The sequence below is a fragment of the Lagopus muta genome, chromosome 9 (assembly GCF_023343835.1).
Source record: "Lagopus muta isolate bLagMut1 chromosome 9, bLagMut1 primary, whole genome shotgun sequence".
NCBI classification, from domain to species: Eukaryota; Metazoa; Chordata; class Aves; order Galliformes; family Phasianidae; genus Lagopus; species Lagopus muta.
In genome coordinates this window covers 21,373,889-21,391,704 of record NC_064441.1, presented here as the reverse complement: position 1 = coordinate 21,391,704, position 17,816 = coordinate 21,373,889, and the positions used below count along the sequence as shown (strand labels likewise).

The following is a 17,816-nucleotide window of genomic DNA, read 5'->3' as shown; positions in this document are numbered from 1 at the left end:
TTGAACAACCAGGGATTTCTCTTTCGGAGCAGGAATCTCAGGGTATCCTTAATTAGCCTTCAGGTAAATGTTCATTTACTAATGGACTAGCTAAATGTCATCAATCAGATTTTAAAACAAGGACATAACTGTCTACCTTTCACTTTTCCTACTAATGTCAAGTTAGACTGAAATGCATGAAGAGATCAGCATAAACCACATGCTGAAAGCTATTGTTTGGCTCTGTTTTTATTACAATCTCAAACTTTCATTTTGTATTCTATCCAGATGGCACAACCAGGTGCATTTTAATTGTACTGCACAGAATTCCCATGTGTCTATTGTTTTTTCAGTGCTTTGCTAATGCCAAGGATACAACAGAGCTGCTAAGACATATTTCTCCAACCACTTGAGCTTACTCAAGGGTCACAAACTTGCCAGGGGCCCTGGGCCCTCATCAACTTCATTTATTTATTATTTCATTTCAAAGCACACGAAGGCTGAACAAGCAGATGTTAAATTTTATTTCTTTGCACTCAGAACTGTAACACTGGAATAATGTCCTCCTCAGTGTGGTTCCTTATAAGCCAAAGCAGAAGGTTTTGTGTTTCTTCAGCTGCTTCACCGTGAGCACTGCTGAGTTCTGATACCTAAGCACTGCCACAAACCAGGGGATGAGAACTAAATTTATTCTGCATCCTTAAAGGCTGTTAAAAGGTGCTTAAAACTCTTCAGGCAACAACCTTCTAACAAGCTACATTCTATGCAGCACAGATACTTTAAAATAATCCCAAAGTGTAACTACCTTTTAACTCTACTTTGACTAAAAAAAAACAAACACAAACACTCCTATTTAATAGTCAGTTGATTTTGAGAAGTTCAAAATAGAACCAAAACCTACAGTCATGGACCTGAAATCAGTGTAAGCCTCTTTGTCACGGCTGACCAGGGCTGTGACATGCAGACTTCACACATCTGCTGTATCACTCAAGCAAGAACAAAGTCAGACACATGAAAGGCCATCCAGCAGGTGCAATTCCTCCCAAAACAGTGACCACATCTCTGCAGCTCAAGCCGACCAGCCATCACCACACAGAGCTCCAACTTGGCTGGACTGATTTGGAGACAGACATCCAAATTTCTACTACTTTGTTTTTGATGCACTGCTCACATTAGAACAGTCTACATGGAAAGCCTAAGAACATCTTAGCTTTATGTTTTCTGCAAATAACTTTCCATTGCTATTTAAGCTCATTTTATAAAGGTAAATAAATGCAGGCAACAATGTTCAAATACTGAACAATATTTCATATACTGCTTCTACCCTGTACATTTTCATATACCACGACAAAGTTGTGAGTGAAAATACTGGCTCAATATTTTGAGCCAAATGTGAAGTTTTTAATAGAATCATTACTATTAAAGCTTAAGCTTTTATTAAAACATAAGTGAGATAGCACTACATGACTTTCTTGAAGTGTTACCTTCTGATTCTCTTCAATTTCTGTTCTGAGGTCCATAGAAACAACTGTTTTTGTTATGGCTCTGCAGAAATAAAAACATGATGCTGTGAATCATCATTCTGCTTATGTAGTGAACAGATTACTTATCTAACTAACCCATTTTTTGTAACTTCAATATCAATACATTTAGTTCCTTAGCATGAAAAGCTACAATCAGAAGAACTTGCATTTCGTGGTACCATTAAGCACTTGGATGCACTGTTTTTTCATATATATGCTCTGTAATATATACAAGAAATATATATAGTTTTCATACATCTTATTCTTTAATATATATTTAATTCAAGAGAACATAAAAACATTATCCACGTGCAAACTGCACCAAGAAAGACAAGCTTTTGGCTCTCTAAAGCTCTCTCTGTCTAGTTTCACATTAACCCATAATAAAAGTGGGCAGCTTCTAGAACAGTAGAATCTGACAGCACAAGACATGGGGATTTCACTCCTTGTGGGCTCTTGTTCCTTTCCCTTCACTGGATCTAGTGATTGCACCACCATGGAATGGGCAAATGCAGCTCACAAATCTGACCAGAAACCAGATGACAGAAAAAAACACACCTCAAGAAACCATAAGCAACTAAATCTTTACATCAGGTATTAGAGATGAGACCAAAACTCAACTTCCTTTTACTCTTAAGTGTATCTCCACCTGCTCAAAAACGAATAGCTCCTACATACTCATCTTCACACCCCAGGTCATTAAACCTATCAAAAGGAATCTATTTCTCCATTGGTTGGGCAGGCCAAATTATGACCAAAATTCTTTAATTTGAGTATGCTCATGTAATTGATGAAGCACAAAAAGCAGTGGAATGGCACATCAATGTCTGACACGAGGCTGAGTGAGCAGTTTGCCAAAGGGGATCTCAGAAGAGTCATTCAGAGAAAAGGTTAAGCCTAAAGCCTCCAAACAGGAACACTATGCAATAAATTCTTGAGGACTTGAAGCAAAAGGGGCAGAAGCGTTTCACAATAACAGCAGAGCTGGTTCTGTTGAATTTACCACCAGTTCACACCAAGTGCCACCAAAGAGAAATGCTGTGAGACCCTCTTTCAGCCATAAGCTGAAGAACAGTGCACAAACATTCCCCAGTGGTTGCTTCCAGCTAAACAGAAACACAGATGTTAATTAACCCAACCACTGTTGCCCATCTCGTGCAGTGCTGAGAAAAAAACAGACAATATCCAAAGCATTCATCATTAGAATCACCTGGCCTTTGTAGGGAAGTTCTGACTCAGATCTTTCATGACCATCAAAGCATCCACAGGAGGAGCAGCCAAAATGCGTGCAGCAGATTGGAAACTTAAATCTGCAAGTGAACCAACAGTAAGATGAAAGAAGCCAATGCACCCATCTTACATTTGACTTGCAACTTTTTTGCTTATTAGTTACACATAAAACTCATTTTCTGTCTTTACATTTCCTTTGCTTTTCTGCGTTTAGTAGGTGATACAAGAAGTCAGTTTCAGAGCAAGTGGGTTTAATACACTTCACAATGCAGAAAGTAAACCTCACTTCAGGAGTCCCATGAAAGAAACTTTCCGAAAGCCATTTCAGCAGGACTCAGCAAAGAAGCTTTAGAAAGCCCATACTTTCCACTGCAGGAACTTACAGTCAAACTCTCCAACTGAATACAGTTGCTGCTGCTTCATTTGCACAGAGCACAGGGAGATAGGTTTACTTTAAGTTCTGACAGTGCAATATTGAAAGTCTTATACAGCTTACCTTGTAACTGCCACACTTTCAAGGGTGCCATCTCGTTGGTACTTTCCACAAGGTGTTTTCTAAGCTCTTTCAGCTCTTCAGTCAAGTCAGGATACAACTGCCTAAAAGGGAACGAGCGTCAAGCAATTCTATAGCTTCCTGTAATTAAGTCTGCCAGTAATTCAAATACACTAATATACAAAAAAGCATGCTGCTAACACGTGTGGATCACCCAGATATTTAAATAGCAATAAAGCAGATCAGCACCTATGCATCAAGTTACTCAATATGACAAACAAAATGCAACTGAGCTTTACCTTAATTTCCCAAAAAGAAATCCCTGCACCTCATCGATAGGGTCATCTTCATCTATTACTGTAGCATTCACATCAGTGCCTATGAACACACAGAGAAGAAAAACACTACTGAATTATTCAGAAACAGCTCTCGTGTGCTTTGATAAGCTTACCAAAACGCTCTGCAGTAACTGAAGAGGAAAGAAAGGACGCTTATCAACCTGTACCCAACTGTACTAACTGTACAAATGGACACAGTAACTGCTGAAATAAGATCAGGGTGGATTGTTTACAAAGAAAAGTTTAAGCTGGGTAGAAACCTCAGGGATGTAGGCACTGCAAACTCCTATGAGGACCTAGGAGCTCTCAGGACACACAAGCTCTGTAGAGAAAATGACAAACTCCAACCATGAATGCAATCCTGATCATATAATCCTGAGCATAATGACCTAATTGCTGGACACAGACCAGCTCTAATCTATGTCTTTCATGCTCAAATCCAATCAAAGTCCTGACCTTTTGAAAGAATGATTGCTTCTGGACAGGCAGAAAGAGCACAGACATGCACAGAAGGCTGCATGCAGAATACATCCAGAATCAGACAGCAGCTGGATGAAAGCCATTCACCTCTAATTTGCAATACAATATCAGTGCAGCTCATTTTGCAGCTCATAGCAATGCAAGCAATTTGTCCATTTTACAAATAAGGAACCAATAGTTTCTTTTGTCAGTACTCCATACCACTGCAAGAGCTCTGATCTGTAAGCAGAATCTTATTAAACTGCAAAACCCTGAAGAACTCCATTTAAAATATGAATCCTATTCTTCACAGCTGTTATCTGTTACTAAAAGAAGTGGAGGGGGGAAAACACTAAAAATCCACAGCCAAAAAAAAAAAAATTGTTTTTTTTTTTTTTTTTTTACTTTATTTATGAGTTCAGTTAAAAAAAAATTAAGCAGAGATTTCCATTTATCTCCATATACACATATATGTGTGTATACTTGTACATGTACACAGTCACACAAATTACCCCACTAAAATAAATTTGGCAGGTGCACAGCTGTTCAAGAAACAGAGGTCAGTACTTTACAGAAGGGAAAAAAAAAACAAAAAACAAATGCACAGTGTTCTAAATCCTGTTTTTCCCCAAAAACAAGAACAGGAAACGTTCTACTCTGAGGATGGATACGCTAAGTAACATCTGCTCACCTGGTGAAAAACTGGTCATGTTAATCGTGCTCTTACTAAGATCTAGTCCAGAGTTGTGACACCACTGTGCCAACCACAGATAAGCAAGAGAAGTGCCTTACTGCATATATGATTGAATCAACATAGAGAGGAGGAGGTGGTGATTTTGGAGATGTCAGATCAGAAAGAAAAGTATCTGCACTTCAGTCAAACAGCCATTTGTTTAAAAGAAAAAACAGCAAAAAAACCCAGCAAAACATATATAAAATTGAAGCACCCACATTAGTTATTAAAACAAGAATTCACCTTTCACCTTTGTATCATCCTTGGCCTTATATTCGGTACTTTTAATAGCCAGTTCCACAACATAGCCAGAGAGGTAGACTTTTTCCTTACTGGGATTCTGCAAGGAAAAGCAAACATTGCAATATTGCTACTCATTGTTTTGATCTACAAATTAAAAGCTGCCATTTCCCAAAGCTTCGATATCCCAAGCTGGTGCTTTACATCTAACTGCTCAGTGATGAATACAGTGAGTGAACTTCCAGTACTGTGTTGTAATAGCACAACCATGCCAAGACCAATCGTGCAATACAACTTCATTTCTTGCTTCAGTACCTCTCCCAATGATAATAAACAGATAATTGTTAAAAATGAAAGCAGCACATGCAGTGCAGGACTACATTAGGTTTAGTACCATTGGGTACCATGGGGGGTTGGACTCGATGATCTCTGGAGGTCCCTTCCAACCCCTACAATTCTGTGATTCTGTGAAATGATATTCAGAAAAATGTCACCTCTCTCCAATTTCTCTGAGTTGTTAAAATCAGTTCTATGGTTATGGGTTAAGGGAGGAAGATGGCAAACAGGACAAGTCACACTAGGAGCAGTAAGTGGTTCTGTAACAAAACTGCCTTTTATTTGAAATGGTATCCTAAGGTTAATCTCTGCTCTTCATACCAAGTGACTCAGTTGGCCAAGCCATGGAAAGGATCCAATTCTGATTTCCTAGAGCAACATTTTTCTAAGTTAAACTCTGTAGTTTCTCTGGAGATCAGCTCTGCATTAGGAAAAACTAAATGAGCCTCTTACTTAAACAGTCAGGAGATAAAAGAGTCTGTATTGCCACGAAGCAATAAACAGTGAGTATGCCAAATAATGATGAAGCAGCAATGCATTATGCAAGTGTCAATTTAAGGGAGCTGAGATCACTTTTCCTTTTGGCCTCTCCTGGACAGTTACTCCTGCCTGCTTTACCTGAGCATACATACTTACAGCAATATAGTGTCTGAGGACATAAGTGATTTCTCCTGCCTCAGCCTTTGCAACAAGCAGCTTATGGAACCTGTAGAAATCCTCTGTGCCAATCTCAGCATACAGTATGACAATGGGACTTTCGGGGTTGGATGCCGGGTACGTGTGGTCTCCTTTGAACAAAAAGGGCTTTGGTCTAAGAGCAAACATTGAAGATGATCACAATGTGATTCATACCATTTCTTTACTCAGTGCAAAGTTCACAATTTCTTTTTCTCATGTTTAAACATCTTTTCTGCCTTCACGGCATACGTATGCAATACCAGGGTTGGCAGCACTAGATGCAATGCTGATAAGACTTTGTTAAAAATGGACACATGGAAACACATCAAATAGCTAACTGATATTTTGAAGCTCATACGACACCCGGAATGTGAACTGTTGAGTCCCAGCTTGACCCATTGATTGAGCACCTGGGCAGCCCTGGGAGCACAGGTGAAGGCAATTCAGCTGTGATACAGGAAGGGGTGCAGCCAGGCTGCACCTCTCTTAGATCTCATTGAAGGGCTGACTGCTACTGGGGAAGGATTTCTTTCTGGAGATCCAGCCTTGGTGAAGCTTTCCCTGCAAACCTGAAGTCAAATTTTTGCTGTGGAGACTTGCTTCTGAGCAGGTAGGTCTGTGCGGGCAAGGGATTGGAGTAAGAAAAGGCCAACCAAAAAGCTCTTTTTAAGGCTTTTTTAGGACTTTTTTTGAGGCTAACATCAGCACTGCGCTTGAGCTGGGAGCTGACAGCTTGTGGGTGGGCTCCTGAGTCACCAGGGGTGGACTGGCACATTAGTGGCACGGTTTAAACACCCACCCACACCTTCACACCTGATAATAAGCCTTAAACAGCTCCTGGGAGCTCCACGAGTCACATCAGGTGAGAAACCACTGTTTCTGTTCATTGGGAAAAGGGAGGTCCCTCCTTGCTCAGGAGACCAGATTTCCTTGACGTTCTCTGAGATCACCAGCTGAAACATGGTCTCCACTAGACAGTGGGCTCATTCCAAGAAGACTGTTGCAACCTAGATTGAAACCTTAGTAAGCAATGTTGCTGTTCAGGCCTCTGGCTGCAGGGAGTGCCTGAGCTTACTTCTGCCTGGGGAGCGCTGCAGGGACTTAACCTGTGCGAGGTGTGAGCAGGTGGACAAGCTTCTCAGCCTGGTGGTGGAGCTCGAGGATGAGGTGCAGAGACTTAGGACCATCACGGAGTGTGAGCGGGAGATCGACTGGTGGAGTGACTCACTGGCTTACCTGAGGGAAGGGCCATGGGGAAAAATAACCCAGACAGCTGGTGGACCCCCTACCCTGTCACAGTCAGACAGACCTCACTGGTGAGGAAGGTTGGAAAAGAGTCCCGACTTGGTGTCACAGGAGACACCCCTGCCTGCCCAGCCCACCTCCACAACTCCCTCTAAGCAACAGGTTCCAGGTGCTGGAAGTTGAAGTGACTGGAGAGGTGATGCAGGATCAGCCTAGGAGAGAGCCCAGGGTGAGGCGGTCACCCCGTGTCTTGAGACTGCCTCTGATAGTAAAGAAAGAAGGGTGGTCGTAGTGGGTGACTCCCTTCTCAGAGGAATGGAGGGCCCCATATGCAGACCTGACCCGTGCCGTCGGGAAGCGTGCTGCCTTCCTGGGGCTCGGGTCAGGGACATAACCAGGCAACTCCCAAAGCTGGTTATGTCAACTGACTATTTTCCGCTACTCGTAGTTCAGGTGGGCAGTGATGAAGTCACTCAGATGAGCCTACGCATGATGAAAAAAGATTTCAGGGGTTTAGGGCGTTTAGTCCACGGAGTGGGAGCTCAAGTGATCTTCATGACCACATGAGGGATAAGCGTGTCATCTGTGACAGCACGGCTTCATCAGAGGAAGGTCATGCTTGACCAATCTGGTGGCCTTCTATGATGGAGTGACGGCATCGGTGGATAAGGGAAAGGTGACCGATGTCATTTACCTGGACTTGAGCAAGGCCTTTGACATGGTCCCCCACCACATCCTCATCTCCAAATTGGAGGGATGTGGATTTGATGGGTGGACGACCCGATGGATAAGAAACTGGTTGAAAGGCCGCAGACAGAGGGTAGTTATCAATGGCTCTATGTCCAGGTGGGGGCCGGTAACGAGCGGCGTCCCCCAGGGCTCTGTCTTGGGACCGGTGCTCTTCAACATCTTTATCAATGACATCAATGTAGGAATTGAGTGCACCCTCAGCAAGTTCGCTGATGACACCAAGCTGAGCGGTGCAGTCAACACAGTTGAAGGAAGGGATGCCATTCAGAGGGACCTCGAGAGGCTAGAAAGGTGGGCAGGGTGAACCTGATGAGGTTCAACATGGCAAAGTGCAAAGTTTTGCACTTGGGCCGGAGGAATCCCAGGCATCCATACAGGCTGGAAGGAGCGGTCCTTGAGAGCAGCCCTGTGGAGAAGGACCTGGGGGTCCTGATGGATGAAAAGCTGAACATGAGCCAACAGTGCGCTCTTGCAGCTCAGAGGGCAAATGGGATCCTGGGGTCCATCAAAAGAGGGGTGGCCAGCAGGGACAGGGAGGTGATTGTCCCCCTCTACTCTGCCCTTGTGAGGCCCCATATGGAATACTGCATCCAAGTGTGGAGCCTGCAGTACAAAAAAGACAGGGAGCTGTTGGAGAGGGTCCAGAGGAGGGCCACTAGGATGATCAGGGGACTGGAGCACCTCCCCTATGAGGACAGGCTGAGGGAGCTGGGCTTGTTCAGCCTGGAGAAAAGAAGGCTGGCGGGGTGACCTCATTGCAGCCTTTCAGTACCTAAAGGGAGCCTACAGAACGGAGGGGAATCAACTCTTTGAAAGGGTTGATACGTGTAGGACGAGGGGAAATGGTTTTAAGTTGAGGGAGGGGAGATTTAGGTCGGACATCATGGGGAAGTTCTTTACCCAGGGAGTGGTGAGGTACTGGAACAGGCTGCCCAGAGAGGTTGTGGATGCCCCGTCCTTGGAGGTGTTCAAGGCCAGGTCGGATGGGGCCCTGGGCAGCCTGGTTTAGCATTTAACATGGAGGTTGGTGGCCCTGCATGTGGCAGGGGGGTTGAAGATTCATGATCCTTGAGGTCCCTTCCAACCCTGGCCATTCTGTGATTCTGCTCTATACCTTCAGGGCCAATGAGGGACTCCAAATGTGATAGAAAAGCACAAGCGATGAATAATTGGCTTGGAGGTTGGTGTCGAACCAGAAACTTTGGCTTCTTTGATCATGGGGCAGTTTACTCGGCCCCTGGCCTGCTGTCTGCCTGTGGAACCCAACTATCTCGAAGGGGGCAGCGAATACTAGCGCAGGAACTAGCGGGGCTTATTGAAAGAGCTTTAAACTAGCTGTGAAGGGGGAAGGGGACAAAACAGGCCTCTCAAGAGATGAGCCTAGGGGAACGATGCTCGAACAGGGGATGAGGCAGATGGCTCGTCTGAAATGTGTCTATACCAATGCACGCATCATGAGCAACAAGCAGGAAGAGTTGGAAATGACTGTGAGTCGGGCTAATTATGTCCTTGTTGCTATTTCTGAAACATGGTGGGACCACTCCCATGACTGGAGTGCTGAGATAGATGGCTACGAGCTCTTCAGAAGGGATAGATGAGGAAAGAAGGGTGGTGGTGTGGCCCTTTATATTAAAGACTGTTTTGATGTAGAAGAGCTTAGGGTTGGGAATGATAGAGTGGAGTGTCTATGGGTAAGGATTAGGGGGAAGGCCTGTAGAGGTGGCATCTTGGTGGGGGTCTGTTATAGACCGCCTAATCAGGACAAGAGATGGATGAGGCATTCTATGAGCAGCTCACAGAAGTCACGCTATCGCCAGCACTTGTTCTGATGGGAGACTTCAACTTCCCTGATATATGTTGGAAATATAATATAGCGCAGAGGAAGCAGTCCAGGAGGTTTCTAGACTGTGTGGAAGATTTCTTCCTTATGCAACTGGTAGGAGAGCCTACCAGGGGCAGTGCCCAGCTGGACCTGGTCTTTGCTAATAGAGAAGGACTGGTGAGAGAAGTGAAGGCTGGGGACTGTCTTGGGCAGAGTGACCACAGAATTGTAGAATTCTCCATTCTTGGGGATGTCAAAAGAGTGGCCATCAGAACTGCCTTGTTGAACTTCCAGATGGCAGACTTGGACCTGTTCAGGGCGCTTGTAGCGCGGGTCCCCTGGGAGTCGCTTCTCAAGGGTAAAGGGGCCCAGGAAGCCTGGACGCTCCTCAAGACCAAAATCTTAAAGGCATAAGAACAAGGTGTGCTGAGTGCCGTAAGGCGAGCCACAGGGGAAGATGGCTGGTGTGGATGAGCTGGGAATTACTGTTGAGACTCAAGGAGAAAAAGAGAGTCTACATCCTCTGGAAGAAGGGACAGGCTGCTTGGGGAGATTACAAAGAAGTAGCTAAGGTATGCAGGGAGGAAGTTAGGAAGGCGAAAGCCCAACTTGAGCTCAGGTTGGCCTCTGCAGTAAGACAATAAAAAATCCTTTTATAAATATATCAATGGGAAAAGAAGAATTAAAGATAATTCTCATCCTCTACTTGATGCAGCAGGGAATGTAGTCACTGAAGACAAGGAGAGGGCTGAGGTCCTCAATGCCTTCTTTACATCTGCCTTTAACAGCCAGATCAGTTATCCTCTGGGCTTTTTATGCCCCGATCTGGAAGTCTGGGACACTGCACAGAATATGCCCCCAGCAATTCTGGTAGAGACAGTCAGAGAGCTCCTCCTCCATCTGGACTGTCACAAGTCCATGGGACCGGATGGCCTGCACCCTCAGGTTCTGAGGGAGCTGGTGGGGGTGATTGCTGAGCCCCTCTTGGCCATCTATCAATGCTCCTGGTTAACTGGTGAGGTCCCAGAGGATTGGAGGCTTGCTGATGTGACTCCCATCTTCAAGAAGGGCCGTAAGGAGGATCTAGGGAACTATAGGCCTATTAGCCTGACCTCAGTACCAGGGAAAGTTATGGAGTAAATCATCTTGGATGAGATTGCACAACATGTACGCAGTGTCCAGGGAATCAGGCCCAGCCAGCACAGGTTCGTGAAAGGCAGGTTGTGCTTGACCAACCTCATCTCCTTCTATGACTGGGTGACCAGTCTGGTAGATGAGGGAAGGGCTGTTGATGTAGTCTTCCTAGACTTCACCAAAGCCTTTGACACGGTCTCTCACAGGCTTCTTCTAGGGAAACTGGCTGCCCGTGGTCTGAACAGATATACACTTCTTTGGGTAAGGAACTGGCTAGAGGGCCGTGCCCAGCGGGTTGTGGTGAATGGAGTGAAGTCCAGCTGGTGACCCGTTTCAAGTGGTGTCCCCCAGGGGTCGGTACTGGGGCCCATCCTGTTTACTATCTTTATTGATGACCTAGATGAGGGCATTGAGTGCACCCTCAGTAAGTTTGCAGGTGACACCAAGCTGGGAGGTGGTGTGGATCTGCCTGAGGGTAGGGCAGCCCTTCAGAGGGATTTAGACAGGCTGAACCGCTGGGCCAAGGTGAATGGGATGAGGTTCAACAAGGCCAAGTGCTGGGTCTTGCACTTTGGCCACAACAACCCCATGCAGTGTTACAGGCTTGGGGATGAGTGGCTGGGTGAGTGTGAAGAAGAGAAGGACCTGGGGATGTTGGTTGGTGCTCGGCTGAACATGAGCCCACAGTGTGCCCAGGTGGCCAAGAAGGCCGACGGCATCCTGGCCTGCATGAGAAATGGTGTGGCCAGCAGGAGCAGGGAGGTGAGCATCCCTGTACTCAGCACTGGTGAGGCCGCACCTCGAGTACTGTGTTCAGTTTTGGGCTCCTCACTACAGGAAAGATGTTGAGGTCCTGGAGCGTGTCCAGGGAAGGGCAACAAAGCTGGTGAGGGGTCTGGAGCACAAGTCTTATGAGGAGTGGCTGAGGGAGCTGGGATTGTTCAGTCTGGAGAAGAGGAGGCTCAGGGGAGACCTCATTGCACTCTACAACTTCCTGAAGGGAGGTTGTGGTGAAGAGGGATTTGGCCTCTTCTTCCAGGCAACGAGCAGGACACGGGGTAATGGCCACAACTTGTACCAGAGGAGGTTTACATTAGACATGAGGAAGAACTTTTTCTCTCAGAGAATGGCCAGGCACTGGAATGGCTGCCCAGGGAGGTGGTGGAGTCGCCATCCCTGGCAGTGTTTGAGAGGCGTCTGGATGACGTGCTGCATGATATGGTTTAGTGCTGGTGGTGGCAATGGTGATGAGGAGATGGTTGGACTGGATGATCTTGTAGGCCGTTTCCAACCTTGTGATTCCATGATTCAGGGACGAGCCTCCTCTTCCCTTCCTTTACAGCTCCTTTCCATCATGTTGATTCTTAGTCATTACACCTCTGGTGAAATCCCTTTTCCCATCACTAAAATACCTTTTCTTAAAAGTTATCTGTGTCCTTTAAAATTTCAGTTACTTTTATTTTGTGATTCAGAAGTTTTGTATAAAAATAAAAGGCTACTAGACCAAAGGATCAGTAAAAGCTAATTCCAATCAGAATTAGTACAAAATAATAGACTACCACTTCTATGCAAGAGATGGATACATCAAAATTGAAGAACCAGAAACTATTGACTCATGACAGTCTCCCTGCAGCAGTACAGCTAGAATGTCTTTTAAGATCTAATGTAGCAACTGGAAAAGAAGCAAATACCTTTCTGAAGCAGTCTTCAGAAGTGTTTCAAGAGAGTTGTATTCGCATGTCTTCTCCCCATGCACAGCAAAAAAAAGGGCACAACCCTTCAGTGGAGGCTCATCTGCTGCTATCTGTATTGAAATATTTGCAGTAATAGGTTGAACGTTTACCCTGAGAACAAGGGAAACTGAAACAGCACAGCTCTATAGTAATTGGTCTCCTTTCCTATTTATTATATAAATTAAGCATGAGGTAAAAGTCACAGGACTGATAAATAGGTCTTAAATTTTTATAGTTATTTTGTCAGCTTATTGCTCTCAGCTGATAACAGTTCCCAGAACAGGAATTGGGACCCACAATTGCAAAGGGTTGGTATTCTTCGTATTATATGCTAGAGACCACTACATGTATTCAACAGAAATGATAAAATGATTCAAGACAAAAAAAGAAGATGCCTTCTTCTGCTTGCTTCAAAAAAGCACATCATAATGAATGGCTTGCAACAAACTGCATGGCCACCATGGTTAACAAGGAAGACAGAACACAACAAACTGCCCTTTACAGGTTCTAATCGCTACGAATACACACTTGTGGGTGTACAACTGAATAATGGGAGCATCACTAACACCATAAGCATCAACAGAGCCGTAACGACGTTCTTCAGAAGTCTCTGCACATTTATGAGTGCAGTGGGTGTGCAAACATTTCAAAATCCCACTTCTTTAGGCTGCTGTAGACAGATGGGCTCCAGTCTGGCACACAACGAAATCAGAACATACCTGTGCACCTGTACGAAGCACCAGTCAGCTTAACAGTCTGTTATCTGTGACACAGATGGCTCCTTCCCAGAGGCCCTACCTTAATGCTTTAGAAAACAGTGGAGGATTTCTCCCATGCTGTACTGACCTGCTGAAAAGCTTGAACTGTTGCAGAGTAAGAACGCAAGGACAAGGAAAACTTCAACAGATTCTGCTGTAAAGGTGACAAGCTCTGGGAGGCTACCTTCAGAATTTCGTGGTAAGCAGAATAATCACTGCCTGCAAAGTCAGAGCACAAGCAGTTATCCTCCTATATCACATCCCCACTAATTGAGATTTATATCAACAGAATCCCACTGGTGTTAATTGAAAATATGCACACCACCTTTCCTCCTTAATTTTCATTACAAGTGCCACAAATGGATGGGAGTTAACTTCATTAACTTCATCCATGAGAGAACATGGACACTCATATACATTCCTAAGCATGCAAACAGGAGCAGGGAAACAGTTAAGAGCTTCAATTTAACTTCAGTTTAGAAATAAAAATACCAATTTTATGCTTGATGTGGAGACAAAACTTGGAAGTAAAACAGTTGTCTGCCACTGCTTTTGTCAAATGGACATCAAACATCTCGAGCACTTCCACAGCAAAAACAATACCAAAGTCAGCCCTCCCTGATTTTTACAATATTGTACAATGGAAGACAAAAACAAAAAAAAAGGTTTGTTTTTCAACCACAGCCATTTCCAGTGGTGATTAAAAAAATCATTATGAAAACTTACCATCATGTTCAGGTGTCCTAATCTGCTGACTGGCTTCAACAAAATTCCAGAACTTTTCTTGACTTTCTTCTGACAGAAATTCACTGCAGAAGAGAGGACACAGCTAAATCCATGAGTTCTGTCACAATACTGACACCCTGCAAAGCTCCACAGAAGGTCAGCTCCCACCATACCTTCACCCTCTGCACAAAGCTGTATATTGCTACAAAAAAAAAAAAACAAAAACAGACCTGGAAAGCTAACAACAGACAAAGCAGTGAATAGCAATGAATACACAAAAGAAGCTGATCAGCACTTGTTCATCTCTCAAAGACCGAAGTGCACGTTCTGGGAGCCCTTCTCCCTCCTCCATTTCTTTTAAGCAGACATTTTTGTTTACTTTATTGCAACAAACTACAGCTGGTTGGAGCTACTGGCTTAAGTGGTGTGGGGTTTTTTTTAAGTGAGCAAAAAGAGAAGTCACAGACAGCTTCAAAACATGACACTGTAATCCCCCCTGTATTAAGTACATGGTTATAGGGGCACAGAGAGCAAAAATAGCTCCCTTGTACCATTTCATATGCCAAAGGATGTCATAACACGAGATGTGAAGCCCACCAGGCACTGCAGCAGCATATGTGCCTGTCCCAAGCCCTCCTGACCTACTGCAATAGGCACTGTTGAGATGTTTAGGTACTGAATGGCAGTGTTGGGTGCGCCAAGCAGCAGGAATGACTTGGCTCTGCAGTGCTGCATCACTCTGGAGTTCACCTAAGATGAACAGAGCTACCCAAAGTCTTGGAATGTAACGGTCAGGTTACAAACCAAGCCTTGGCACATAATTATTACTGGATTCCTATTTGCTGGTCTTCTAGGTGAGTTTTCCTACTAAGCTCCCTCTAAAATCCCCCTAAGTTTCCCCCCCCCACAAATGGTTGACATTGTCAGGATCTTTAAATCCCAGCATCAGCACCTGAGCTTTGCACTTTACAGCTTGAGGCCTTTTCAGTCTTGAAACTGAAGGTCTACAGAGAAGGTTACAGAAGAGCAGTTAGTTTCACCCAAGGCACACCTGTCCTACTGCTCAATGTCAAGCCCAGCAAAATGCCCAATGCCTGAATATCTGCACATGAACCAGCCATGCCAACACAGGCAGAATTCCACATATGGCAACACCTCTACACAATACCAAATTCATCACACACACAATTGCACAAGCACCACGAAGTCCTGCTTTGCCTTGACATCATCAGATGCTTACACCATGCAATGAAATGACTGGGACCTGTGAAATGCTAAGCAGACAGGCAGGGGGAGGCCAGCATTTAGCACACAGGCCTGTATACCATTCCCTTGTAATTGATTACACAACATATCTGTTCAAAACATTGTCTTATAAATAAAATACAGTATAATCTGTGACTTCAGCTTGCCCATATTCACTGACAGCGTGATACAATTATTTCCCTAACTTAAACAACACCTTTAAAAAAGGATACAGATCTTTAATTGGAATAGATCTCTGCAGGTTCACCTGCACAACTCACAAGAACAAAGTTAAACTTGAGCTAAAACCATGCAAGGAACAGATACACATCAAAACCAGCAGTCATCACCAGAGTTAAGAATGCAGGCAGAGGGCAGCTCCTGTCCAAGCCTGTATGTCAAATGCACCTGACAGGAGGGAAATAGAAGCAACTACCCCAAAAGCTGCAGCTCCCCAGGGATACAGCTGTGTGTAAATGCAGTTGCTTGGGAGCAGATGGGGTTTTTTCTGACTGATGCTCAAGGCTTAATGTATTAAGAGAGCGCTGCCTCTACACAGACACAGAACGCAGGAGCAGGGCTGTGTCACCAGAAACAGAAGACCAACACCTCCAGGTCAAACTGGACACTAAGACACCATGCAGGACTGCTTACAACAAAGCTGATACATCACAGAATCTTTAAGAGTTGGAAGGGACCTCTCAAGGCCATCTAGTGCCCTGCAATGAACAGAGACATCCACAACAAGAACAGGTTGCCCGGGGCCTCACCTTGAAAATAGTAACCTTGTACTCTTACATATTGCTTTATACTCTGTGTATTCTCAGTATACTCAGTACATTCTGATTTGCGATTGAAAATCACAGTGCACTGACCTTGTCTCAAGGAGCAGAGGAGTTGAAGACCACTTTGTAGTTAGAGATGTTGTCACAGCCTTAGAACCTCCTTTTACAAATGAGCAGCTGAACCAGACCCCCAGAACTGCAGTAAGAATTCCCATTTTATAGCGGAAGTCTAAAAAAGATGAAGAAAACAAGTCAGCTTTGTGCTGCCTCTTTTTCTAAGTACAGAATCTCACATATCCAAATATAATACGACATTTGAAAATTGGGTGGCCTGTAATAATTCAGTTAATCACAGTCCCACCTGCATTTACAAAATTAAAAACACTATGGGGCCAGGAAAAGAGAAAAATTATTTTAAAATCCGACTCCTGAACTAAAATCCAACCTAAATCAATTCCTGCCCCTTTGATGTTCATGCTTTTAAATAAAAGTGCTTCTCTTCTGGGACACCCACACCACACGTAACTCGCTTTACGGTGTACTACAAACAGGGAGCCTTTGAATAAGGCGGAACAAAAAGCTACTTTCTGGGGAAGTAAAATCGCATCCTCCATTCACACAGACACCCCCATGGCCACACAAACCGATGTCAAAGGAGTCGGGCGAGGTCAGGGTCCCCAGTCAGCCCCTTATGCTCTGCTGCATACAGCACACCTCTGCTCCAGGGAGTGAGGAAATGCCCATTGCCTGCAGGCACTACATGCCACCGGGATCAGAAGCTGGAACAGGAACAAAGTGACACAGCTTACTGTGAGAAATGAGACAACCAACTGCCAGCACCAGCACCCCCACCTCAAAGTGATACAGTGCACAGGCATATACACACACACATCATTTCTTTGCCACTCACACTAATTCCATGGCTGTGTTCTGTGACCACTCATCACAGGGCAACTATGGGGGATTTCCTTGCCCACAGCTTCCACAAACCTATGGAAGATGGCAGTTCTCATGGCAGCTTTCTACTACAGCCAGTCAAAATACAGGCCTCTCTCCTGACTGCAGTGCATTTACTGCACAACCCCATACACCCTTACTTTGTAATCCCTATTTTTCTGGATAACGCCGTTCACAGTTCCTCTCAGAACAGGGTGCTTCTGAGAATCACAGAAACCGAATACAGAAAGGACCCCAAGGGCCATCGAGCCCAACTCCCGACTCCACAAAGGACCAACCTAATCCCAACTCCGCGTTTGAGGCGCTGTCCAAGCTCTCCCTGCCCAGCCCTAGCGGCACACAGGCACACGTCACCCCATCCCAAGCACCGAGATCCCCAGCCATCCCCACCCATCCCCAGGCCTGCCTGCCTGCCTGCCTGCCAAGGGATCGCGGCCCCGTCCGCCGCGCGGGTCGCCCCGGTAACCTCACCTGCCGCCGGCCGCCACGCGCCCTTCCGGCTCGCGCCGCTCCTGCCGCTTCCGGGCAACCGCGCTTCCGCTTCCTAGCGAGAGGCGCCTCTCCGCCATAGAGTTGTGAAGGGCGGAGCAGAGCGTCACCGCGCCGCCATCTTGGGGCGGGGCGCTCCGCTCCACCCTCCTGCTGCGAGCAG

General features: G+C 45.3%; 1 protein-coding gene across 4 annotated transcripts in view; it reads right to left on the bottom strand.

Moving 5' to 3' along the window:
- The window catches only part of UGGT1 (UDP-glucose glycoprotein glucosyltransferase 1), a 46,046-nt gene extending 28,293 nt beyond the window's left edge, over positions 1-17,753 (bottom strand). For 2 of the 4 annotated variants that reach the window (XM_048954883.1, XM_048954885.1), the window contains exons 1-12: positions 17,636-17,753; positions 16,852-16,986; positions 16,298-16,436; positions 14,178-14,260; positions 13,540-13,670; positions 12,652-12,764; positions 5,968-6,142; positions 4,999-5,095; positions 3,525-3,603; positions 3,229-3,329; positions 2,713-2,812; positions 1,464-1,524 (exon numbers count right to left, since the gene is read on the bottom strand). In XM_048954883.1, the coding sequence (XP_048810840.1) occupies positions 1,464-1,524; positions 2,713-2,812; positions 3,229-3,329; positions 3,525-3,603; positions 4,999-5,095; positions 5,968-6,142; positions 12,652-12,764; positions 13,540-13,670; positions 14,178-14,260; positions 16,298-16,422 (1,065 nt within the window). In that variant the 5' untranslated portion in view covers positions 16,423-16,436; positions 16,852-16,986; positions 17,636-17,753. Of the gene's footprint in view, positions 1-1,463; positions 1,525-2,712; positions 2,813-3,228; positions 3,330-3,524; positions 3,604-4,998; positions 5,096-5,967; positions 6,143-12,651; positions 12,765-13,539; positions 13,671-14,177; positions 14,261-16,297; positions 16,437-16,851; positions 16,987-17,635 lie in introns of those variants that run through there. The other 2 variants (XM_048954884.1, XM_048954886.1) reach the window with 2 other exon arrangements.
- Between the last annotated feature and the right edge of the window lie 63 nt (positions 17,754-17,816).